The sequence below is a fragment of the Lagopus muta genome, chromosome 7 (genome assembly GCF_023343835.1).
Source record: "Lagopus muta isolate bLagMut1 chromosome 7, bLagMut1 primary, whole genome shotgun sequence".
NCBI classification, from domain to species: Eukaryota; Metazoa; Chordata; class Aves; order Galliformes; family Phasianidae; genus Lagopus; species Lagopus muta.
The window spans coordinates 17,600,980-17,628,010 of NC_064439.1; the positions used below are offsets into that span (position 1 = coordinate 17,600,980).

The following is a 27,031-nucleotide window of genomic DNA, read 5'->3' on the forward strand; positions in this document are numbered from 1 at the left end:
TTCAGAAAAGAGTAGTCTGTGGTAACCGACTCCATGCTCCATTGTTGCCCTTTCTTTTCCCTTTTTTAAAAGGATCTGGAAATAAATAGCTTGCAAAGAGCAGATACAGCAAAACAAGAAATTGCTCTACATTTGGCAGTATTGTTTCTTGCAGTCAAAGCTTCTTTCAGTCTTTGCAAAAGAAAGTCCTTGAACTCTGCTTCAGTCTGATTTGCCAGTACTCACTGACATTCCCTTTTCCATTAACTGTTCCTAATGCACATCATCTCCATCACAGGGATAATTCCTTCTGCACTCACCCTGGTAAACAGCCTGTCCTACATAGCACTTGCTCTGTAGTGAGTGTCTGCTTCCTGGCATGTTCTTTTACTTTTTTAAGCTGTTTCAGTATAGGTTGCAATTCCTGTTGTAGCCCATCATTAAGATATATCAGAAGATATTTAATAAATAATAATACAATTTTTATTAAACATTTCAAGTAGCTAAAAAATTATACAGAATACTTCTGTGATGCAATACAGACAAACTTGAATGCTGCAGCTCGAATCTAAATTCTTTCAGCTGCCCCTTTTACTAATTTTTCCCTTTCTCAATATGCAGCAGCATGTTGAAAATGTGTAAAAATTGGTTAAAATGTGCTTGCATGACTGAGATTCAGTTATGGCCACTGCAACTTTAGGAAGGTATTTTGCTAGGAAATGGAGAAGGGGATTTTCTCCCTTCCTCTCCTTTCCCCTCTCTTCCTTCCTCTCCTTTCCCCACAGTTCCCTTCCCTTCTCCACAGTTATAATGTCTGGGGCTAAAATACCAAGTTACGTTCCTGGTTCAGTTTCCTTGATGGACCAATGAGAAATGTTAGGAAAGATACTTAATCCCTTTATAAGAAGGTTTCATTTTTCTTGGTTAAAAAAAAAAAAAAAGGATCAGTGTGTAAGAGAGAAAGATGTGATTGCTCCTGAATTTAAAATGATGGTGTCAGTTCATGGTTGGTCTCTTTAGGAAGATAGGGTGATAACAAAGTTACTTTTCGGTAAATATCACAGAATCACAGAATTGTAGGGGTTGGAAGGGACCTCTAGAGATCATCGAGACCAACCCCCCTGCCAAAGCAGGTTCCCTACGCCAGGTTGCACAGGTATTAGAAGACTTAAGATGCTGTCATTAGTTAAAGCTGGGAAAATTGGCATAATCTAAAATGCTGTATTCTACAGCATCATGGAATTCCATCTCCAGTTTTCATCTCCAGTACTGTTTGAACCAAATCAGGAATCCCTTTGTTAATTAACATTTGTTGGATTTATTGACTGTCACTAAATAAAGCTTCCAGATTTCTGGATTAAAAAAAAAAAAAAACAACCAAAAAACTTTCTTGCAGCTATCTGTTTTAACAGCTTCTGATAGTGTAACCAAACAATTCAAAAGAGGAAAATGCAACCACATCCTTGTTTTTGCTTCAACACTTACATATTATTTACAAAAAAAAATCTTCAGTGCTATTTAGTATTTCAGGTGTATCTAGCATAAAAAGAAGGTAGATTAATATATTTTTGACCAAGGGAAGGCAGTATCTGTGTTTTCTGTTCTTTTTTTTTTTTCTCCATCCAAGCAGTTTATCACCCTGAATTCTTACTGTACAGGACTGTTATAATAAAGGAAAGTAAAAATACTCTGAGTAGCAATATATTCAAACACATTTTTAAACTCAAGTTATTTTTACTAAAATATACATAAATGAAAATCCCAGTCACAGGATCACAGAAAGTCTCCAGGGACAGCATCAGCCACATAACCAGAATTCGTTGTGATCTTATTATAAAATAGGGATTATCCCCTTTAAAAGCAGAGGTTGTTTTCATTTTGATTCAACTTTCCCTTTGATTTAAAAGGGAATTTGACAGAGGTACTGTTTTAAAAAGAAATAATAATAAAAAGACAAAGATTCCAGATAATCTTTGTATTCAAGGAGTTATTTCAGTGAACGTTGATTAAAGTGGTTGTCTTATACTCAGAAGTAACCATGATTTGGAAAAAACATGTACAATATTAAATGGAGGGGAAGCTTATGGAACAGACAGCAGTGTTTCTTACAAAATGATATTCAGGAAGGGAGTCCCAATCAATTGTGAGCAATGTCATTCTCAACAGTGAGCAAGACAGGACTGATGTAAATAAGGCAAGTTACCCTCTTCATTAATCAGATATATCAGTATAAATTGTGCAGAACGCTTTTTTAAAATGGTTTTGTTTTCAGAGTGTTCAGCAGATATTCTTGATAAGCTTTTCCAGAAGACAGACAGTGCTTACTCATAAGGAAAGATTAACAAACAAACAAAAACCTGCATCATGAAAACAATTTGTTAGTGTATGCTCTAGTTTCTGAGCTATACTCATTTTAATTCTTGGCATTATGTTATTTACTTCATACAGTCATAGAATAGCTTGGCTTGGAAGAAACCTTCAAGATCATCAAGTCCAACCATAACCTAACCGTACCACCCTAACCCTAACAACCCTCTGCTAAATCATCCCAGGATAGTGACTCAGCCACCTCCGTGGGGAACTTATTGCAGTGCTTAACAACCCTTTCTGTAATGAAGTTTTTCCTGATATCCAACCTAAACCTCCCCTGGTCAGCCTGAGGCCATAAAGTTTTGTGGGCTTCTAAAACAGAAATATTCAGTTTGTCTTTAGAATGATTAACATAGAGATCTCCTCATAGAGACCTTCTCTTAACTGTGAAGAAAGATTCTGTCTTAAAAAATACTTCCCTACATTCAGTGCAGCTTCAGAACCTGGAGAACTCAAATCATGTCACTGCTGCCCTGCAAGAAGCCATTTCTAGCAATGCCTGCTGCAGTTCTTGTAATGGGCTCCCACCTTCCACACGAGGAAAACCAAAATGTCTCTGTTAACCTACCACGCATCTGTCTCCCTTTCATAGCTAGTTGGGCATCTCTGAAAGATGTCTGGATTAGTGCTGATCTAAGATTATCTTCCTAGAGGTACATGCATTGGCCAATTGGCTTTTTTTGGTGATTCGCCCTTTATTATGGGTGGCAGTGCAGAGAGTATTGTATGGATTTAGTTAAACCTTGAGTTTTATCCTTAGTTTACCTATATAAACTTGTCATGATAAATTACATCTTCAACCTATGTTAAGAAACTTTGTTTCTGTGTGAAAAGTTCCCTTTTCAGACCCTGAGCTTCCTCCTTCTTGATCACCTATTACTAAGGTATTTATGACATCAGATAAAAATAGTACGTTTTTCTTGCAAAAGAAAACTCAGGTGGTGTTCAGTTAGTGTGAATCAGAATTGCATTTGAATACTGTAAAATCTATAAAACCATTTTAACCACTTACACAGACTATGAATTATCAAAACAAAGGAGATTTTTGTTTTATTCTAGGCTGTGATATGTTACAAGTAGGTGCATACAGATCTCATTGAAGGTAGTTTCTAAAAGTATCAAAGAAATTCTACAATTTCCAAAAGCACTAAATAGTGCCAAATTTTGCCTTGATAGGGCACATTATCTTGAACTAGTGTTTTTGTTAGTCTTTTTCACTGAGAAACTGTTTGTAGCTCTAAAGATCTTCTTAACATTGACAGGAAAATACACGAGAGCATTATCTGTTCCTAACAGAGAAAAAAAAAAAAGAGAAATGGATGCAGTAAAGGAAACCTCTAGAATCCTAACTCACTGGAGTCCTAAATTAATTTTTAATTTCTGCACCCCCTCAGCTTCAGACACTGATTTTGCAGAAGTTACTTTACAGAAATGCCTCTTATTTCCCAAAATATATTTACTCAGTGGGGTAACTTCAAAGGTTTTTTTTAGTTTAGTTGTCACCATTTCTTACCTAATAAAATATGTGAGTACAATTTTGGCAGAAGAATTATAGGACTGGCTTCTGGCAAATGTAAAATTGGGAGAGGTTGGCAAGATAGCAGCTAACTGATGCCCCCCAACCAACTCCAGAAAAATAGGATCTACTGCTGTTACAAATGCTTCTGCTCCTGTTGCTCTGGAAAATAAACTTAATTTACTGTCCTCCCACACATCTGTTCTTGCTTAAAGCTCTTGCTGAATCCTTCATCTGGATTCTACTAGGCAAAAGAGGGAGACCGGGTTCTTGCCCTATAAATAGAATTGCTCATTCCAGAAGGCACCAGTGTCCCACTGTACCTAATGATCCTTCTGCAGGAAATTGGGGAGAGAGCAATGGATTTTCATTAAAGTTTTAGTACATGGTGTAATAGGAGACATGCTCGCTTCTGACTTTGCCTGTCTGTAGAAGCAATTTGTAGTAGTTGTCTGTGTAACATAAACAATTCTTAAAGGGCTTGTAGCAGATAGTCATTTTAATTTAAATAATCATTTTAATTTAGAGCTCCCTGTTATTTATGTGTGCATTTCTTTCCATATAAAAGTTTGACATCTTGAAATGAAAATTGAGATTTTCTGTTTCTAATCAATTTCTTTTATAGCAAACCATATGAACTCAGTATCTTTCACTTCTTCTGATGTGTGACTCTCCTTAAGTTTCAATATCTCTTGCAGATTTCTGTACAGAAGAATTTCTTAAAGTAGTTTGTAGTCCAGATTCTAGCGTAGCTGCAGATAGATACTGCAAATTTTGGATTAATTCTTCAGAAGTTAGCCTTTAGTGTAATTGTTTTCCTAAGTATCTAAATTTCCTGCTACCAGCTTTCTCGTAATGAATATTTTTACTCTTTTTGTGTGACTTTTTTAATTCCAAGAAATCATATTTGGAGTTTGCAAACAATTTTACAACCTTAGATGCTTGTTTAAACAAAAAATATCAGTTGAGAGTGATGCATCTTTTTGAAACAGGCTTGTGACTTGTTGTACTGAAACTGTCTGGGATGAAGTTAACTTGTTTCATAGCAGCTTGTATGGTACTGTGTTTTGGATTTGTTTGGGACAGTGCTGATAACAAACTAATATTTCAGCTAGCACTGAGCAGTACTCACAGAGTGTCAGGACCTTCTGTTTTTGCCACTCTGTGACTAAGCTGGAAGTGGGCAAGAAGCTGAGAGGAGACCTGGCTGGAACAGCTAACCTAAACTGGCTAAAGGGATATTCCATACCAGTGTTTTAAAAAATGCATAAATACTCCTGGAAGCAAGAACTACCTGAAAGAAAAATCCTGTGCTGGTCATTTCAGGGTGGAAAATCTGTCAAATGAGAGACCTGTAGCGTATAGTCTCTGGATCGCAAATGAACGTTGGCACTCGGATCCTCAGATCTGCTGACATCTTTGACGTGGGCGTATGTGGTCGTGGTAGTAAGGTGTGGAACCAGCTATGCTGACAACTGTGGCATTTCTGCTCTTTCCAGTAGATTATGTACTTTCCAGTACATTAAAAACAAGGTATACAATCTGAATGTTACGTTCTAGGATTTGATGCCATAAATGTGAGCTGAAATAGGAATTTAGGGACTGTGGGACTGGACCTTAGTAGGTATGGCAACACTACAGCAATTTTAACTCCAGTTTCTCCTAGTCTTCGCTGGAGAAAACAAATATTTTACCTTGCTTTCAGTAGTGTCTTGTTTGAACTAAGTATCATTCACAGCTGGGTAGTCTAGAAACTAGAAAAGAGTGATTTAGCATGTGTTGGCAATATCAAAAAACGAGCTGATAGGAATTCCCTGAGCTGCTATGGGGCCATCCTTGAAAATGAGGCAGCAAGCCAAGCTTTGCAGGGCTGAAGGGGAAAGGCTCCCAGATAAAGAGCCCTAGTGTTTTCCAATGCAAGTGCATGCCTTAAACTGACGACTCCAAATCTAGACTGTCTGAATAGGGTGACTTGATTTAGGGAAGAATTTTGTATTTTATTGACTGTACTGTCATTAGACCAAGTCAAGGACCCCATAGTCTTGATCGCAAAAGCAGAGCTCATAAATGTTCAGAGTTACGTCTACATCTGAACAAAACGATAGAAAGCAGTTGATATTTCTGACATCTGACATCATATCATAGTATCATAGAACTAGAGTGATTTGTTTTTCTCTCCTGGAGCCCCTGTGACATTCAACATGGCTCTCTTGAAACCTGCTTCTGAGCTGACTGAAAACAGAGCACAGTGTTGATCATACAGCTGCCAAAGGCAGGGAGAGGTCATGCCACTGAGTATGTTTGTATGGTGTTGGTGGTCAGTCATACATTGCTACATGCTAGATTTCTTAAATATAAGTTGGTGTTTCAGTAGAGTTTCTTGATAGACTGATTATGCTTGCAGATGTAACCGAGTGTGCTTTCCAGAAAATTTGTCAGTGCAAGCTTTAGCAAAAGCAGTGTTCCCACTGAAGTTTCCCACCTCTTAAGATGACAGCTTGTGTTATGAGAGAAATGTCTTCCTGTAAGTCTGTTCTTCTGAAGAAAAATATGAAGACTATTTAATATGAAGCATTTTCCATTGTGCCATCCTGCTCAACAGCTGTGGTAGAATGCACATTGCCAATGCTCAAATAAAACCCAAAAGTTCTCCCTACCCATTGTTGTATGACAAAACCAGATACTTCTGGATTTGATGCTTCTGCTGTTTATAGTATACACTGGTGCTTTGTATAATATATATATAATAACACTGGTGCTTTGCCTTTCTTCTGTAGAACAGCAGGTAAAGCATCATCCTGAACACATTCCAAGAAGTGGGCTGCTTGTTTAAAAAGCAGTAGAAAGCCTTGAAAGCTCCATATCCAGTAGTATGACACCATTTCTATCTGGTATGTTTCTTTATCAGTAATCAATTAATCCATATTCGTAATTCCCAACGTCTTTGAAAAAGTAAAACTAAAACTGTGAAAGCTGCAAGCTTGTCTTCATAAGAACCTGTGCATGAGCCAGGCAGTGTCACAGAAGAATAGCCAGATCCTGTGTATGTAATTTCCCTAACAGCAATGAACTACTGCCAGGCTCTCCCTCTGACCTATTATTTCAGTCATCACAGAGCATCATCTGTGCACTTGTTTTTGCCTGTTCGTTCATGCAAAGCTTGCCCAGAGGCGCTCATAAATAGCTTGGGATTTGATCTGATTAGTCTTTGGGGTATGTGGTTCGAACAGTAGGGGAATGTCTTGTGACACTCATTTTAGCATCCCACGACTTTTGAATGAGATCACAGTACCAGAAACTGTTATTTTGTTTTTGTCCAGGCGTTGCAGAATGGAAAAGATTTAAATCAATGAGAAGCTGTTAAGCCAGTCAATTTGAGAGATTACTGTTCTTGTACGTCTCTCTGTGCTTTATCACCAGAATTTTCCTGCTGCCCTTTTTTTTCTTAAGAAGCTCTGTGTCTCGATGGTGATTTTTATTGGACTCCCTTTTAAGATCGGTTACATGAAGAATTTGTATTACATCCAACATAGTTCGCAAATTCAAGGTTTCTAAAATATAATCTCATCTGTTAAAGCAGCAGTTAGAAAACAATGACATTTACATTAGTTGTGTAGAAGATTAGAATGAGCTAATTAAATTGACCTTTAAATCTCTCCACCCTCTCGGAGGCTGTGGCTAATCCTTGACCTCCCACTGTGGAGATAAATATCCTTGCTGTGAGCATTTCAGGCAAAGTGGACAGAGGAAGAAGAGACTTGCCAGCAGTTTGTCTTTGAAGATGAGGGCACTACTTTGCCAGTTATAAATGCAGATTGCAATTGAGGAAGAGGGACAAACCTTTCCTGTACTTCGAGCAGGGCTGAAGGTTCTGCTGCGTGTGTCTTCTGACTTAAAAAAATAAAAAAAATAAATAAATAAAAAGAAGTGTTTCATTCAGATGATGTAGCTCCAAATAGCTTAACTTGTTGCTCTCAGAAACAGCCAGCATCTCTCTGGAAATTGATCTCAGAATTGGTCTCCCTTTTTTTGCTGTCTTGTGTTGGTAGAACTAGAGTTATCAATTATATGATAATTTCTTTGTTACAGTAGGCTGCTATTTTTATTGACCGATGTACAAGGTAAAGTATGTTTAAAAAAGATAACATGCTAAGTGTAAGTGATGCTTCAGCTGGTACCTGGTGACTCCTCTGTCAGTGTTTGACTTGGTATTTTGTGACTTTGTTGTTTTCTAAAACACTAAGTTTTAGGGGACTTTATAAACATAAATTAAAACTGTGAATAAGAGAGTATTAAATGACAAGAATCAAAATTTAATTGTCAATGAGTAATTGACATTTCATGTAGTGGAAACCTGTAGAAGAGGCAAAATCTGTCCAAATAGCAAAGAGTGATAAAGACAAGAATTTCATGTGGTACCACTTGGACCGCCACCTGGCATCCTGAGCCTATCCAAACAGGATGCCTTTTAATGTCATCAGATAAATAATTATATGGAAAAAAGGGAGTGCATACTTAGGGAGCAAAAGTCTGCCTTTGAGGAGGTAGCAGCTCTGAAAAGGAGCAAAAGGCCAAAGAGAACAAGAATGTAGCACTAGTGTGAGCTTTCAGTGAGTCAATTTCAACTGCTCTTTTGGGTGGGTAAGTTGGACGGTGTGAGATAAAGCCAGGAAGAACTAACTTTTTTGAATGTCTGTTTATTTTGTACTTAAAGCTAATATATTGTGTTTAGTATTGCTTCTGGTCATCTTAAAAAAACGGACGGCAATTTGGATACAGAAGAGATATGGGAAACTGGCATCAAAGCGATTTAAGAACATAGAGAATGCCTTGTGATGGGACTTTCAGCAGTACAAGTGAATAACTGCCAGAATAACTGCAATGATGAGTCTTTGGCTTGTGAAGGTGGAAAATCCAGACTGTCTTATTGGAAGCTGTTCCTAGACCAAAAGCAAAGATTGGAATTCAGTTTTGGAGAAGCTGGGTGAAATGGAATGGCGTGTGATATGTGGTGGTTGTGTTGGCTTCTAGTTTATGAAATTCTGTTGAAGGCTCCAGGAAAGCTCATGTGATTTGGTGGGAGCTGTTTTGTTTCTAGGATCTTCACAGAATTTTGGATCAGGACCTCTGGTAAGAACGTTCTCCTTATTCACTGTATTTTTACTGTAGGAATTTTAATAAAACTCTGCACAGAAAAACATGCTGATGAAAGAGAGGGGGTCTACAGTAAAACTGAATGAGCTTGTAATTAACTTGCTAAAGAATGTGCTGTTCCTAGATGAAATTATGATCTAACATAGGTGGGCTGATTAACATTTTGTATCAAGAATTTTTCAGAAAGTGAAGTTCTAGCAAGCGGTGTAGCTTTTACCCATTTATATGGAAAGCTGTATCTAGATTATTTCATCAGAAATTAATTCTTTGATGTGGGACAAGTTCTTTGTGATTTGTACAGAGGACCGGATGAGTATTTCTGGTTGCCCGCAGATTTGCCTGCAGTGCAGTGTAGGTGATACTTTTAATATTGATTTATGTTAGGGCTGTGAGACTTTCAGCCGGTGATTTCTCATTGAGAAACCATTTGGGAGAGAGAGGGAGGTGCACAAAAGGGAAATTTATCTATTAGTGGTATCTCTGAACTTGGCGTGCTAAGCGTGTCTTCGAGTTGTGTAAGTAATTACATAAGTAATTTAGCATAGTCTTTAAATGACCTCATAAAAATATTCACATTTCAAAAGTACAAAACCTTCATTCTCCTGAGACCAAAACCAGCAGGCACAAGATTAAAACTTCACAAATTAGAGGTGAACAGGGAATTGGCAGAACACAGACGCTCAGAGCAGGAGGCTTCAGGAGAGCTGCTAAGTGAAGCTGTTAAGTGGAAAAAGTGCGTGTGGCTGGCACATGTGTTTGTTAGTTGTAAGGGTGAAGACTGAGGAGAGGCTGGAACCGCTGAGAAAATGTGAACAAGGTACTGTGACCCTGTTTTCTCAGAGTTTTGCTCTCACTAAAGATAGTGCTCTGACATGGTATAGCTAGATAAATTCCCCACTGTCTGTTCGCACAGAGCGCAAGTGAGCAGCAGTGAGTGATAGTAAAAAGGTTGTTAGGATGGTGAACCTGTGTCTTTCAAAGGGTATTTTCCTGTATCTGAGGGATATACTCCCTGTTCTGTCTTTGTGATTCGTAAGTCTGTTCTCAGTGAGGAGTGGCTCCTTGCCATCTGCTCATATTCCACTTGATTTTTCCCTAATTAAGAAAGAGAGCCCAAGGGAACCCAATCAGGTTTTAGCCATCATCTATCTCTTCCTGCATCTCCTTCACCCTCCCTCAGCCCTTCTTGTATTTTCCTTTCGGAAAAGGGAGATACTTAATTTTCATTCTTTGTTTCCTTCTCGATCCCACATGGAAGTCTCACCTAAGAAGGAGGTTTTCCAGCTGGGCACCATGCTGGTCCTGCCTAATGAGTTCACTGCTGAACAGGAAAGCAGAGGAAGCGCCCTGTGCTGCTTTTTTTTAGGCACATTGAGTCAGCTTTTCTTCCGACCTGTTTGCACATGGATGTCAACAGTGCAATTTATTATCCTGTTCTGCTCACTTTTGCACATAGCATCACTGAAGTTTATCAGTGCTGTTGTGTCCAATATTGCCTCCTAAGACTGTACTGCATTTGATGGGAGAAGTCTATGCAGTGCACCTGATAATAGTCTCAACTACAGAGCAGTACAGTTCAAATAAATGCATATTTTCAGTCTAATCACCACTACAGGATGACTTTCTTATTATTTTCTGTATTAAGATAAAGGTGATTCTCTTAAAAACCGAGCTTAGACAAACCCAAAATAAGTTTAACTCTTGTCCTTATCTAGATATATACTACAGGGCTAATATGTAATTCCAAAAGAGAAAGTTCCACAATTTATCCACGCTTTGTGGTAGACAGTGCATACCAGAGGTCGCATGTGGTGCTACTGACAGTTCTGTCTGAGATTTCTTACCAGTTATGAGTTTAACTAGTGGCTGTGCATCAGAGGGGCTTACGCGAGACCTTGTTGGCCAGCTTCTGTGCTAACTTACAAGAGATGCAATTTCCAGCACAGAGTTTCTTCCGCTTCTAATAGACGTGCTATTCATTTGTTAGCATTTGGCAGGGTTGAATGGGATTCAGAATGGTTTGATATGTACAGAACAGTGTTGAGTCAATCAGGTAAGTTAGATTCACCTACATAAAATGGGTGGATGATAGTGTTTTAGAAGTATTTTTAAGTAGCCATATCGTTTCCGCTTTGAAGCCCATGAGCTCTTCTGGTTTTATCTTTTGCTCATTAATTTACTTACTAATAATTTATCAGGTGCAGACCAATTGCTGTCATCTTTTCAAAGATTCTTTGTTGTGATGATCATGCAACTGTATTGTGTATTTTATTGAAGACTGATTTCTCATTATAAAGCAGTAGAATTAGTATAGTTGGAAGGTAGGACATTTTGTGTGATACATGGAGGCTTTGCTTTTGAAAGAATTTGAACTTTCCTCTATTCACAGAAGTGAATGTGAAACATGACAAATAAAGTTGTCCACAGACAAAACTGAACCATATATTATCAGCACAAGAAAGTAATAATACAATTATTATTATTCAGCCCAATATAATGGCATTGGTTTTAATTTTTCAGCTTTTAAAAATGTACTATTAATTAAATTTATGCATGAATCAAAAGAACGCACAGCAGTTATCGTTAATCTTAAACACTGTGTTCCACCTTCTTTCAGTGTTCAGATGAACTATATTCTGTATCTGAAAAGAGCATTGTATTGAGAGATTCTACAGGAATGGAGTTAGTAAAAACAAAGTGTCAATGATTTTAATTAAATGGGTTTTCTTATCTTAAACATGTTTAATGTTTAAACATCTGATCTTTAATTCATTAATAGATTTGGAGTACTGCAGGGAAGGCATCTGAGTTACCTGTGCATGTATAGAATTGTGCTGCTTAGTACAGTGTTGTTTGGTTTGTTCTAACAAATTAATTATGTACATGGTAAAATGATAGTTACATGCATTCTTAATTAAACTTGATATAGATAACTAGAAAGAGAATAGCCATCTACTCAAAAAATATGCATACCATTTCTGATGTATCAAAGCATTGAGAAGCTGTAGATTGTGTACTAAATAATTATCTACGTATACATTATATTGTTAGCAACATATTCGATATGATAGCTGTATTTGCAAATTAACTTGTCATTATAATTGGCAATCAAGCAGATTTCATTTCCATTAGAAAAACAACTATTGCAGGAAAAGACATGGATCAGTTAAAACTAAGTGACTTAATGAGGTTTCATCCAGTTGATTTAAAATATGACTAAATTTATTAATTTGTTTGAATTGGACTAGCTTCTGTTTTTCTCTGTGAAGATGGATTGTAAATGAAAGAAGCATGATAAGGAATACTGGTTAATTCATTCTCTTATTTTTTCATATGTCATTTCTTTTAAGGCAAAATTTCTTACTGCTTATGTTGTCTGTTTTTAAATGCATCAGGTACCACACCAACAGGAAATATTTTTAAAAATAAAAAGAAGAACCAAAATAAGTACCTTGGTTTTGGGGGGTTGCTCCATTAATATATTCTAGAAATTCCTGGTTAAGAATGGGATGAATGGAGGTTATGTTTTCAGGAATACTGTACCTAAAAAGTAGGAAGATCTTTATCTTAAGCCCTAACACTTGAGTGAGTGCAAGTAGTACTTGTGAAGACCAAAGAGGACACGTTCTAAGTGAGAGGACTGTAAGAATAGCAGTGATGATGTCTGAAGTAAAAATGCTTTATTGGGCACAGAATTGTTGACCGAGCTTCAGCATATGGGAAGTCCAGAGCAGCATCATTTCCTGCGTGCTGCGTCTCAGTCGTGACGTTGCCATCAGTACTGAGTTTCAGAGACACTTTGGGAAGTCAGCTGCTTCTGTTTGTACCAAAACCACTCAGGTTCTTCATTCTAAGTGAGCACTCGCAGATAGGAATTTCACTCAAATCTGACACATCTTTTGGTGAAGTGTTAAAACGTGCCTCAGAAGCCCCTTGACATTTTGGACAATGATGCTGGTCCAGGTCCTCCTCATTATCTTCCCTCTTTCCGTCCTCCATCTGAGATTCCTTGGCGGACTGACAAGTGTACTTTTGAGCAATTTTTTATAGCACAACAACTTAAGGTTCCCCTCAGGTTAATTGCTTTCAAGATTTATACCACATGGGCTTACAGTTTAAAGGCTAGGGTTCTCTGGGAGCAATACGTTCAGAAATGTGTGGTTACTGATGAACACTTTAGCTTTATTGGAACAGTTAACCTCAGAATAATGCACCTTTTTCTGCTGGGAACAATAACAAATAATTACCCAGTAGCCTTTATTATTGCTAACTGAATTATAGCCTAATAATTTAGCAGTAGTTCAATTCACTGGATACACTGATGATTACCCATGCTTCAGCTTTTCTCAAAGTTGTGAATAGTTATTATGTTTCATCATATTTTCTAGAGTTTGTGGTGATGGTAACTGAATTTCCATTGCATTTGAAAACTTTCTGTGATCAGTTTGTCATTTAAAAACATTAAATATAAACCCTGGAAATAAAGTCAAGTTCTGACTCTAGAACATAGAAGGTTTGAATGGAGGATGATTTCTAAGACTAAGTCAATATATGATTCAGTTTTAAAATTAATGGACTCCTGATATGAAGTGTATTATTAAGAAAATTCAGTCCATTTATAGTACGTGTTCCCTTGGGTAGGCATTGTCAGTACATAAAAAATACTTCAGTGACGGAGTGGTGGGAAATGAATTAGAGTAGGGAACATCTGGAAACACGTATGGAAAACTTAAATTCCCATAGTAGTTCAGTGTATGCAGCACTTACATCTGTTAAAGTTGGCTGACAAAAGCCAACGCAGATCAGGACCTGAGTCTTCAGTGGTTGTCCTAGAATCTGATCTGATCAGTCTAGGAAAACTATTCATTTATAAGCATTAGGGAGGCATCCACATCCTTTGTTTCTTTAGTGAACAGAGAGAATAGCAGAGAATCACATTTTGTCACAGACATTGGTAATGACTGTAATTCACTGAGTGAGTATAGAAGTGTACAGGGAAAAGTCTGCAAAGATTTATTTCTTCTACATGACATGACAAAGCTTTTCATTGTAATAAGACCTTATGGGGCTGTGTGCTTTTAGGTAATTTACTGTTATTCCTGATACTCCTGAGTACTTCAGTTGAACGAAGTAAGCTTGTGGGAAAACGTTCTTACCTCATACTAAATTGATTTAAGAAAGCATCTCACATTTGGGTCAGGATTTAAACATTCTGAATGCTTGTTGAAGTCAGTGGGATTCCTTTATGCAATCAGAAATACGAAGGTGTGTGTATGTGTTCAAGCTCCTTCTTAAATGGAGGCAACAGTTGCCCTCATCTCTAGGTTGCAGTTGTTACTTAATAATAATTGACAACAGCACTGACTCCTTGGCACTGAATTTGAACACTTTCCTCAAGTTAGTGTGTGCAGTTCCTGCTGGAATTCCAGAGCTTGTGATCCCAGATCCCTTTGTTGCTAGAGTTAAAGCATAAGCACACCTTCAAATAAGGTAAGCAGTATTCTGATCTGAATACTGCTTAACTTTCTGGGGGAAAAAAATTTTCTTTTGCTAGTGTAGGAGCACAAGTTGTATCAAGCCCTAGTCTAGGTATGGTCACTCATCTCTAGCAACTTTTTCTTCTGACCATTATATAGTTATTAACTGTTCTTCCCCTCCTGAGCTTGTAGAAAGGCAGATGTGTCTGTTTTGCCAAAGAAGGAACTGTACGGTAATATCACTTGCTTAACACTAGATATGAAATCACTGGAATAGCTCTGGTACCACAGCTTGGAAATCTCCCTTGGTTATGTTATTCAGCCAGTCCTTCTGGCTTAAGAACAACTCCTACTGCACTGTAAAATGATACTTGTTAGTAGCGTTGAATCCTCTGGTTATTATGGTGTAGAACAGTGGTTCTTTTGGGTTTTCATGACTCTGTATTTTTTTCCCCAAAGCTGATAGCATATATGTAACAAAGCACAGTAAGTCTGCACTGACTTTTAAATCACTGATGTTCAGTACATTCACCCAAACGCTCTTTGGTTCTCAAAATATTTAAAGGGATTACATGCTTGGCAGAGTTCCACTCAGTGACTATTCAAAATACTTTAAAATAAATGCAAATGTTTTATATATGTTTTAGTTAGAAAATGTGTATATTTTTGTCTGACAACACTTGTTTTTTATTCAATTGACAGAACTCATTGACAAGAAGTGCACCTCTTGCCAATGATTCCCAAGCACGCAGTGGTGCCCGGTTTCATACATCTTATGACAAAAGATATATCATCAAAACGATAACAAGTGAAGATGTAGCAGAAATGCACAACATACTGAAGAAATACCATCAGGTAATATGCTGTTTCTTACCAAAATGCGGAGTATCTTCTCATATATTGCAATGCCAATCTTTTTTAAAGTGTTAAAAGTTTAAAGGAATAGTCATGGGAAAAGAATAACTGATTTTTTTTTCCTTTTGCATGTCTGCTTTATGGTATACTTAAAATAATAAGGCTACACTCTTCTGAATATCCAAGCTAGCTTTTAAGTAAAATGGTATGTCTGCATGGTACAGATGATAACTCGGAGTCCATAGGATCCTATTCCTTACTGCAAAGATTCTCATGCTTTCACCTCCAGGCTTGAAGCTAATTTATTCTAGGCTGGTTTGGGGATCACCGTGCACAAGTGTATGAATGCTGCAGATGATCTTTTTCTTCTCAGTCTAAGCATGGAATGTGTTTCACTACTTACAGGTTTAAAATAATAAATGTTGAATAGCATGGGAACTTAAAGATTTGATGTAAAGTTGATATAAAATTCCAGCTATTGGAAAAAAAAAAAAGATTTTGCCAATGTACTTTTATATAAATTACTTTGAAGTCAGAAGGGAGCAGGGGAAATCCCTGAAATCAACCTTAACAGTTTTCATGCTGTGTCAGTGTGTGATTTGTATGAATGGTACAGAGGGAAGCAGAACTTGGGAAATACAAGAAGGCTTAATAAAAGTCAGTGCTAACTTCCTTAGCTCCAGATCTGTTTGAATAAGCTCTAAAGCTGCATAAACCAGGGAAGTTTTTAAAAATGATCTAAAATATGATGCCCAAAGGGAGGTGGGTTTTTTTCTTCTTTCCTGCTCACATCTGTGAGTTGGAATTGCAGGTAAAGACTTCAGAATGTTCAGATGTTTGGGTTTTTTTGTTTCTGTTGTTTTGCCTTGTGATGTTTCATAATGTTCTGATACTGTATGCCACTTCAGTAGAAATCACAAACTATGTAGGTTGCTCCAGAAATAATGCCTCTTCTTTGTTTCCAGAGAAACTACAACAGATAGAGCACAATAACACTGTTCAATAGAGCAAATTCTCGGCTGTAAAGCACTGTTTTTCAACACAGTCACCACCATTAGCTATGTATTTTTGCAAGTAGTGAACAAGAGCCTGCATGCTGTGCTCATAAGAATCTGCTCTAGTGGAGGTGACCCACTGTTTCACAGTTGTTATGATGGCACTGCTACTAGGAAAATGTTGCCCACACATTTTTATCAGTTCATCTTTTATCAGCCCTAATGGTTGGAATTCAGAAGGCTCCCAATCGACACTGTACAAGTGTGGTAGAACAGTGCAGCTGAGATTGGCAGTGTACTCCACGGTCTTCAGACTGGCATGGGGTCCTGCATTATTGTGTTGCCAGAGAAAGGTTGTCTTTTTCTCTTGCCTGACTGAAAGTTCAAGCCTTAGCTTAGTCAGCGGCCAGATTTGTCTGTAGAGTTGATGGCTTGTCTGGATTCGAGGAAATCCAGTAGGATCACCCCTTTCTTATCCCAAAAGAAAGTGCATGTCACTTCACCTGCTGAAGGCTGTGTCTTGAACTTTTTCTTCTTCACATGCTCCCACTTTGTGGTCTGCTGTTCTGACTTGTAGTGTTGACACCACGTCTCATCGCTGGTGGAGATGCGATTCAGGAAGCTGCCACCTTCAGCCTCGTGTTGGTTCAGTAGTCCTGACAAACTGGCACATGATATTCTTTCTGTTCCTGTGTTAACATTTGTGGGACCCACCTGGCACAAACTTTGTGATATTCCAGCATTGCCATCGTTGTTTCCAATGCATTAAAGCTGGTATTTGGCTCTGTACACAGTTCCTAAGTCATAAACCACCAATTCTCACAGATAAGCTTCACAATTACTCCTACATCAGATGCCATTTTATGAGACTGCCCCTCTGCTGCCATCTGTCATGCAACAACAAAACGTAATGCAATATCGGTGCAATATCTGCCACAGCACCAACGTCTGCCTCTGACATTGAGGGCCGACATAATAAAATAGGAGGCATTACTTTCAGAGCAGCCCTTGCACATTTTGAAAGCAACACCAATGAATGTAAAGTACCAAGGCCTGATTATGTTTTTTGTATCTCTGCAACTTTTACAAGTGAAGAGAGGCAGAGGCATGATTTTGGGATGTTAGGAATTGTACGTATTGCCAGCCATCCTCACAGCGCTTCTTCCAGCTCCATTTCTCTCTCCTGCTGTATATTTGAGATCTGCGAGTTCCATTCAAGCCCCAAGTTGTTGTGAAGCCTTCAGTGAGATAGATGTTTCCTTCCTCTCTGCAAGCTGTACATCTATTTAAATAAAATGTGAGACAAGCATGTGCTTATTTTAACAGCAAAATATTGTCACTGTCAGAAATCTTTGTAAGACCATCTTTTAATTTCAATTTTGTTAAGGAGAAAATTTAAACTATTATCTGTAATTTGGGAGTGTTAGAATTTTCAAAGTTACAGTTTTAGCTTTGATCTAAAACAGTTTTCATTTGCGAAGCAGTGCAGGAAAATTAATGCTCTGGTCCATTTCTTATTTGGCATTAGCAATTAATAATCCAGATTTCTTTGAGACTGTTAATCCAGCTGACAAGTCATACTGCTTTCCAAAACAGTCATCTCATTTCAAGAGCGGCCATGAAGTGGCTAGCATGAATGAACTTAAACATTACTGTAATCTGTTATTGTTCATGCTTTCAGAACATCAGAGTCCACAGTAGGTAGCTTACTAGTGACAATGATTTGCGTGGTATCTGTGGCAGTCATCTTATTTGCCTATGTGCTGCTATCTGTGTAAGAATAAAAGCATGTGCTTAGGTAGTGTTAGAAACGTCTTACACTTTATTATGTTAGTAACTTAAATAGATTTAAGTCTGATATCTTTCAGTAGTGTCTCCGAAAGATTCATAGAGAATGGTATTTCTCTTCATCTCTGAACTTGAGAGTGCTTTACAAATGCCAAGAACTCAAGTACAGAGGCAGTTTAATAATTGGACTTTTAATAAAATAAATTAATTCCATTGTCTTCAGTGAAGTGCTGTTAAAAGAATAAAATTGTTATAGTTAAAGAAAATCTAAATTAAATCTTACTAAGTGTGGTGACGCAGCTGATAACATGCCCTGTGTTTTGCTGCTGGTAATTGAATGCGTGGTCTATTAGGTACAGTTGGTCCTCTCATTTCTCTAGATATTTTTTGGACAAGGAAAGCATATCTTATTATGCTGGACAAAGTCTAGGGAACCTACTGTCCTGGTGAGCAGGTCTTTAAATAATTCTCATTACCAAGTCATCACACAAAGTTGCCCTCAGGTTACGCTTGTACTAACAAACCATTCAATCCAGGTATCGTCCATTGGTACTTACTTGATCTTAACAGTTTAATGCTCCTTACTGTGGTTTTGCTTTGAGCCTACTAGCATCCTTCCAAATAATTCTGCGCAATTAACTTAGACGTTAACCTAGGCCAGTTGCTATTCCTACTTTGCAGTTGGAACATGGGCATCCTGACTTAGCGAAGGGTTTAGTAATTTGGATGTGTGTTCTTCTGTTCCAGTTAGAACTTTTTCCAGAACACAGTCCAACTCACACGTACCTCCATGGTCCCATCAGATGGCAAGACTTTTCAGATACTGCACTGGATGTTCTTGTGGAAATCTTTGTCAAAACAAGTTCTCTTGATTTTAGCTTTACTCTGGCATATTCTCTCTGAGTAATAAAGATGCATAAATCCTGATTTACATACATAGCTTATTGCCCACTATCTTCCTGAATTGTTACTGCAGCTGATGAGGCTGTTTGCAATCACATATAAAAGTGACACACTTTTAGGAAAAGGTCTGTTCATTAATTCTCCCCCAGTTTCAGTGCACTGATTGCCAGCAGCATTCTTCACGTGTGAAAATTTGTGACCCAGTTAAATTAGCTCCACAGCTGAAATGTGAGTGCATCTGACTAGTTCGGGACTTCAGTGGCATGCCCTTATTCCATGTCCTGTGTCAGGCTGCTCTTATGGTAAACCCATGTTTGGAAGGCTCGGCTTTCCAAGGACAGGAGCATATAGACGTGCTCAGACCCAGTTATGTAGTGCAGGGATCCTGGCTGGAATAACCTTTCTCAGGCACGTGAAGACCAGGGAGATGATTCATGTGAATTTGTAAAGAATGCTTCTCTTATTTCCAAGTCTCCCTTGACAAAGATCTGGTATCCCCAAAGTACCTAACTTTGGGTCATCTATCCATTCTGAATGGTAACTTTTAAACAATTGGACTTTTGCACCCTCTTTCCATCTGTCCAGGAAGGCAGTAATTATTTTCCAGTTACTTTTGGCATGATGATGAGCAAAATTTCTACTATTTATGACAGATCATCTCTTTTCTCTTTCTCAGGCTTTTTTTTTTTTTTTTTTTTTTTTTAACTTCTCTACAGACTCATCTCACATTTATTCTGCAGGCTGAAACTCTGAGTGAGTTTCATTTAAACCATATTTACTCACCAGTGTTCTTACTCATGCTTACAGCTCCAAACTGATGGAATCATTTTAGACCTTGACAGTGTCTCTCTCCTCCTCCTTGCTTAGGACAAAACAAGCCTTATCAAATGTTTTCCCAGTCTGCCTGAGTTTCTCAGCAATACATACAAGAGGGGTAGCTATCTTTAAGCAAAGAAGACAAAGCATCTGGGAGCTGGTGGGTTTGGCAGAGAAATGTGGCAGAGCAGTTTTCCCATGAACATTTTTGAAATCCAACTCCAAGTAATGATGATTTTTTGTGAGTCACCAAAAGATTAGACACGTAGACTGCTACTAGAAAATAGAAATAAAGGTTTGGGTGTTTTTTTTTCATCAGAAACTGGATATTTATTGTCCACAAACCTATCTTTTTTTGTCCTTTCTCTCTTTGTTTGTCTGAAGTTGTAATGCTCTGTTCTTTGCAGTTGTGAAGAACTGTGGTTATAGTTATGCAACCTGTATACTTAGGTACTTCTAAAAGGAGTGGGAATTGTGCACAGCATGTTAACACTTGTAAGACTAAAAATATCAAGTGTAGAATGCCTTGTTTTTAATTAACGAAATTTATGTAGGTTGCTTTGAAAGTAAAGTCTCCTATTTATTTCTACAGAAACTACAATAATACTATTCGATAAAGCAAGTTCTCTACTACAAAATGCTATTTTTCAGCACAGTCACCACCGTTAGCTATGCATTTTCTCCAGTGAGCAAGAGCCTGCGTGCCACACTCATGAAAATCTGTACCAGTGGAGGTAACTCACTGTCACCCCTGCTGAAAGCACCACCTATTGCCTCACTGTGCTCACATCCACTGTTTGGTTTCAGCAGGCGTTGATTAATGTCAATGGGTTCAATTTTTTCCACGTGGAGGGATTCAATTCCACACCTTTGCTTCATATGCACTCCCATGTCAGACACTGTTCTGTCAGACTGCCCCTCTGCTGCTGTCTGTCACATGGCAACAAAATGTAATGGGATATTGGTAGGAAGGTTTCACCTCTACTGCCAGTGCAACCAATATCCGCCTATTTTATGATGTTGTGGGTCAACATCATAAAATAGGAGGCATTACTTTCACAGCAACCCTCATAATGGTCATGACTGCAAAGCTTAGGGAAACTGGGCTTTTTTTCAGGAAGCAGGTGGCTGGTAACTTAAGAGGGAAAACAAAATAAGTCAGTTTGACTGAGCTTTCTGTTTTCCAGGTAGAGCTGCTCTTGTAATGTTGGGTGGGATGTTTCAAAATGACAAGTTACATGCCTCCTAGATTATTGTGTTGTTAGTACTTTATAGTTTTGGGGGTTTTTTAGTGATTAACAGTAAAAGTGAAATTATCAAATTCCAAGTCTATGGCTACATACTGGAGATGTATAAATAACTAAAACTGAATCAAGTTTGAAGGAATACCAGGAGAAGTTACTATAGAAACAGTGTACAAGTATATATAGCAATTCAAGCTTCAAACTGTTGAACTGTAAGTAGCAGTTTTGACAGTTGTAAATTGTAGTTACTATCTGAAACTATGAGTTAGACTCTGTTTATCCCATCCAATGTGATGCTTGGTTTTTTGGTAGTGGCATTCAGGCCTACACTCAGACAGATGGTGAATACTCAAGTCTCAACATTGATGCTTTCTGTCAACTCATCACACGGGTCTGATGTTTGCAGTACTGAGTACAAATACTAGAGCTTGTTTCTTTTCCATTTTTTTCTTGCAAATCTGAAAAAAAAAAATCCTGGGGAAAAGTAAACAACTGAGCATACCACTTCTGGCCTAAACAAATAGGAGGAATAAAGCCTGCCTCCATACTTAAAGTTGCAAAACTTATTGTCATTTATGAAGAATATAAACTCCAGATCCAGCTTTCTATCTACATTTAAAAACTAATTAGCCTAGACAAGAACCACCTACATTTCTAAGTGCTGTGGTAAATGCAGGCATGTGTGACACATGGAGTTCTGCTGTAAGTTTCTATGCTAGGCAGTTTCTACTACTACGGTATTTTTGGTACATAGTATGAAATACTGCTTTCAGTCACATTTTGTTTGAGATGCTTATAGTAGTGATATATTAGCAGTTATTAGCAGGGCTCTTGTAGCTGTTCTTCAGGAACCATTCAGCTGAACATCATTTACTTCTCAAATACGCTAGAAGCATTGTAATGTGCTCAAAAGGACAACACTGAACTACTTTAAAAATCATTGTTGTATTGTCCCTACCTACTTTCAGAAGTAGCACAACAGCTTAAAATTATGTGAGTTAATCAAGCATATTAATGTTAAACATTAACATTAATGTTAATGTTAAATAGTACTTAATAGGGAGCAAAAAGGAATACTCACTTGAGATGCCTTCAAACCTACTGCTCTTTTGGTTAAATATGTATTCAGACCCCAAAAGCATAGATCAGAAAACTGGAGTTAAGACCCTTGACACTGTTGTAGGGGACCTTAGTGAAATCTTTTGAGATACATGCATTGCTAGGGTTTCACTCTATTTATAAGGAGCAGGTGCACCCTGTACCTCCCTTAAGTATTTTAATTTCATGTTCAAGCTGTGTTTGTGTGTCCTTTGGATACATTGCCCCATGCAAAAGTGCTGTGGAGTAATTTTCATAAAACACAGAATATAAATGTTTATAAATTACAAATATTTCCAAGGACAGAAATTGGTGCCAGTTGAACAGAATTCTGTAAGATGTTCTAGTTTCTGAACTGAACGAGATATGTTGTCCTTCTCAGAGAGCTAAACTTGCAGAACAGTGCAATCCTGTGCCCTCTGAGAATAGATGAAAGACAGAATGGATATTTTTTAAAATGAAATGAAAGTAACTTGAGTTTCTTGTTTTTAAAAAAAAGAAAAAAAAAATGCCAGCACCTTTTGCACACCTATTTTTATTAAAATTGACTTCAAAAGGAGTGGTTTTTTTCCTTGGTGCTAACATCCAGGTGTTTTAAGTGCTTTTGTAAGGGAAAAGAAGTTGGGAAGACGTCCCAAGGCAAGTGAACAAGAGGGATCTGTAAGTATACAAGCTTTCAAGTATAAATCTTATCACAAGTGTGGGTATACTGCAGGTTTCTATAGGGGGCTGCCAACTGCACGTCCTCTTTCTTACACAGGTAATAAATGCAGAACTGCTACCCATTGCACTGCCTGCCTGTCTCTATGGCAACTGACAGAAGTGGTGAATAGCAGATGCAGCATGTTGGTTAAGGGGAGAAACTGCCCATTTTCCACAGGCTGGAAACAGAGCAGTGATCTGAACTGGATGAGAAAGAAGGATGAAAGGAGCTAAAAAGGAAAAAGAGAATCATAAAGGAGAAAACAAAAGCAGCACAAATATGACCTTAGCTTTTGCAGAGGAAAAAAATGTGAAAGAAACAGGAAGAAAAGTGAAAGGAAAAATCACAGACAATCAAGTGTAAGAAGTGGAAATAGTACCAAGAGAGAATGATTCAGAAGCTGAAGAATAGCACAAGGTATTCAGTGGGAGGTTGGAGAAAAGGTGATAATCGTAAATAGATGGAAAATCATTACTGCAAGCTAAATGCAGTTTTGTCCTAAATACGATGACAGCCATATAGGCTGAAGTCTATCCCAGAAAAGCAGGTAGGGACTAAGTGTCCAGGAATGTGCACTGAAGTAGGCTAATATTAAGCCAATGCCATCCTAAAGCAGAGCTTTAAGGTTGTGTCATCCTCCATGCATGTCTTTGGGTTATCTGTGGCGAGGCTTTTCATTTTCCTCCCTGTTTCTTCCTGAGTCCCTCTGTGTGTACCACAAAAAGAAGGGGAAGGATAGGTGAAAAGGCAGAGCAAGGCAGTATCATATTCTGTTATTGAAATGAAAACACTGAAGAAAGGATACATTGCATGTAACTGTGACCCTGACTCTCTAGGTGTCCCAGTGTGATAAGATTTATGGGAGATTTGCTAAGAAACAGAGCTGGGAAAGCCCTTCTGCTGGCTCCTTGTGTGAATCAAGATAAAAAATTAGTTAACATGGGCATTAGATGGAATTCAACCTGTGCAAGTGGGACAGACCACCATGGACTGGAATTGTTACTGGAAAAGTGTTGATGAAGTTCATTGAATGATGAGAAGATTAATTAGGCAGATATTTAGCTACACCAAATGGCAGGATGAATTTGGCTACAGGGAATTCACCAGTAGCTGTTTCTTACGTATTTAGTGCATTTAAAATTCCGTCACTGATGATGTTCAGGGCACTTCCAGAAGACACAGCAAGCCCAGTGACCCATCTTATTGTAGCATTATCAAGAATATTGTTCCTGGTAGCAGATAAGCTGCCTAGATAATCGCATCCAGTGATCGTGTTCAGATTACGTTGCACTTGGAGGAACTAGTCTTCATTCATGTCAAACTCATTCCACACTGATCTTCCAGAAGAGAAAAATGCAAAAACGAGAATTTTACCCTGTATTTTTTCAAAACTAGCCAGAAATGGCAGAGAGTATTTACCAATACAGCTGTATGCACTTTGTTATCTTTTGGTCATCCTGATGGCTTACTAACATTACCAAGAAGAGGAAGCTAAGAGTCATATTTTTTATGTAAAATGAGGTTGCGTAAGTTCTGTTCTTATTAAGGACTTTTGAAGCCATATTTATGCAAAGAATAATGAGAATGTAAGGTCATAAAGAATTTCTTATTTTCAGCTTTAAGCATGGGATTCAGGAGAGCTCAGAAAATTACATATTTGAAAACTGTGCTGCACAGCTGATAGAATGTGTCAACATGCTGACGATACTTTATTTTGTTAATGGTAATATTGTCCTCATGCTGTGCAGAAAAATGAAAATTGTCTGAATTAATAAGAAAATATGATAGGGTGTTTATTTTAGCACTCTTTAAAAATGGATTTTGTTACTGCATATAAGGACTTGTAAATGTACCGGCTAAGTGTTACAGATTTATTTAGCAAGGCTGCTTGATAGAAATATTTTAATGCTCTTTTTAGAAAGAATTAACATAAAGTCTGAAATCTTTTCTTCCATTGAAATTCAGCAGTTCTGTTAAGCTGATGTTCCGGTTTATTTTCTAGGCTCACTTTTATTCCAGCTGTGAGCGGGAAACTTCAGGAAATCATTCCTAAAAAGCACCTTGAGGTGACTAAATTGCTACTTCATTTATATCAAGATGGGCAAATTGAAAATCCGCCAACCACAGTCACTAGTGCAAGTCCTGCTGGGCTCCCACCCAAACAGAGGACACATTTTGCCTCCTCTATGATGCAGATATGGGGGATTGATAGTTTGAAAGGTAGGAAGTTCTAGACCAACCTTATAGATTCTGAAAGCAAACAGCACAAAGTCTACACAGTTGTCAGTGCTGCAGTATAAGATCTTCTTTGGGAAGGTCTCTTAGCAATCTGCAGTAATATACCCAAGTCCTTTTTTGCCAGATGAGGTGCAAATACTAGCAGAGTGTTTCATGTCCTGTGATCCATTCTAGTCACATGGACTTTTCAGAAGACTTGTTAGCAAAATATTAAAATGAAACAGCAGTGTTGGCAGGTGGCTATTGACAATTTACAAATAGGATTTAAGCTACTCTCATTAGTTGCCTTTCCCCATGGCTCATATTAAAGAAAAATTTGGGAGTTGGCTGTATACTGCTAACCAAAGGATTTGTTTTATGCTGTTACAGGAGTGTGTTGTCCATATTCTTTGTTAAGGGCCTTGCTGTTTTACAGGTGGGGATACTCAGCACCAGCAAGGTTAATATGAGAAGGGTTAGCAATATCTAGCATTGAAGAGACAATTTAAGTGTCAAGCTGGTGGAAAGGCAACTGGACGGGCAGGGATTAGCCTGGTCCTTGAGATGCCCAGGTCTGTTCCTTCATGTGGCACACACTCCATAACTCTTCTGCATCTCAATTCCCCTATCTGGAAAACTTGAGTAACAGTTTCCCTTGTACTGCACAGGAATTCAGATTCCATAGGCAAGAGCTGTAATATTAGAAATGGATGGGATTTTTTTAAAAATTGAGTGGCCTGAAATTCTGTGACAGTAAACTCTTCTTGGAAGGTAGGTTTGTTTTATCATCATTGTAGGAACTAATCATTGTATAGAGGAAATCATTTAAGGAGTGCTGTTCTGAGAGCACCCTTTAACACCTTCTAAAGCATTAGGAAGACATCAGCCTTTAGGATATATGCCAAATGGTTGATATTTATAACCATGTAAGCAGTGCAGCCTGAATAACAGAGATTACTGTTTTAAATATGTTTTCTGTAACCTTCACATTAAGGGTTGTAATTTGTCTTTATGATCAGATCTTTTGCAAAAATTACTGGTGGTCAAAATGTGCTGTGTATCTGGTGCACAGTCCTGTGGCCAGAAATCCTTTAATGCAACAACTCTACTTCAGTATCTGTTAAGAACTAAAGTGTTTCTCAGATGCAGGATGATAATCTTTGTGCACTCTTAGAACTGAAATTGCCTTTGGGGCCATCAGGCTGCTTTGCATTTGGGAATTTGAGCTTACAATGCTAGACTGCAGCATCCGTGACTTGTATTTGGGTTGTAACCTCCAATAAAGCTGTAGGGCAGACAGAAAATGTTGTTATAACCTTAACTTTTAAAGCCTGAAGCCGGTGTGTCTGAGTTGTTAGTCTAAATTTTATTCTATTCACAGCCAGTGGTTTTAAGCTTTGTTGATCGCTCACTTTGGTTCTTGTCACAAAGGCTTGTTTCCAGGGTGCTTAAATCTTCCTTAAAATCTATTTTAGATTTTTGCCATTTAAAAAAGGGAAGTCTGTATTGGTCTGTGCAGGTTCCAATGTAAAATTATTGAAAGAAATTCCTTAAAGCTAACAGAGCCAAAAATTGCGAAATCTTCAGAGTTCTAAGAGCTTTGGTTGTGTTATTTGTCAGCAAACACTAATTACCTTTGTCAAACAGTTCTAATGGCTTATTCTTTCACCTTGTTCTAAAGTCTCCTGTATTTTGGTGTGATGTATTCTACTAACAGGTCATTTTGTCACAAAAGAAACAGAGGTTTCAGTATTCAAAATAATTTAAAAGTTGTTCTCCATTAAGGGCTTGAATTTTTAAATTTTCTCCGAGTTTGTCTGTTTGGTACTTGGTGATAACAGAAAAAGGAAAGCTGTTGATGGCTTTTCTACTTCATTGTGGCTGAACTTTTCCTTGATTCCACAAAATTGCTGTGA

The 27,031-nt window shown here is 37.9% G+C and overlaps 1 protein-coding gene across 2 annotated transcripts in view; it reads left to right on the forward strand.

Annotated features, from left to right (window-relative positions):
• The window catches only part of PIP4K2A (phosphatidylinositol-5-phosphate 4-kinase type 2 alpha), a 100,149-nt gene that overhangs the window by 52,580 nt on the left and 20,538 nt on the right, over positions 1-27,031 (forward strand). For both annotated transcript variants that reach the window (XM_048950591.1, XM_048950590.1), the window contains one exon: positions 15,199-15,351. In XM_048950591.1, coding sequence (XP_048806548.1) covers positions 15,199-15,351 — 153 coding nt within the window. The remainder of the gene's footprint in view (positions 1-15,198; positions 15,352-27,031) is intronic.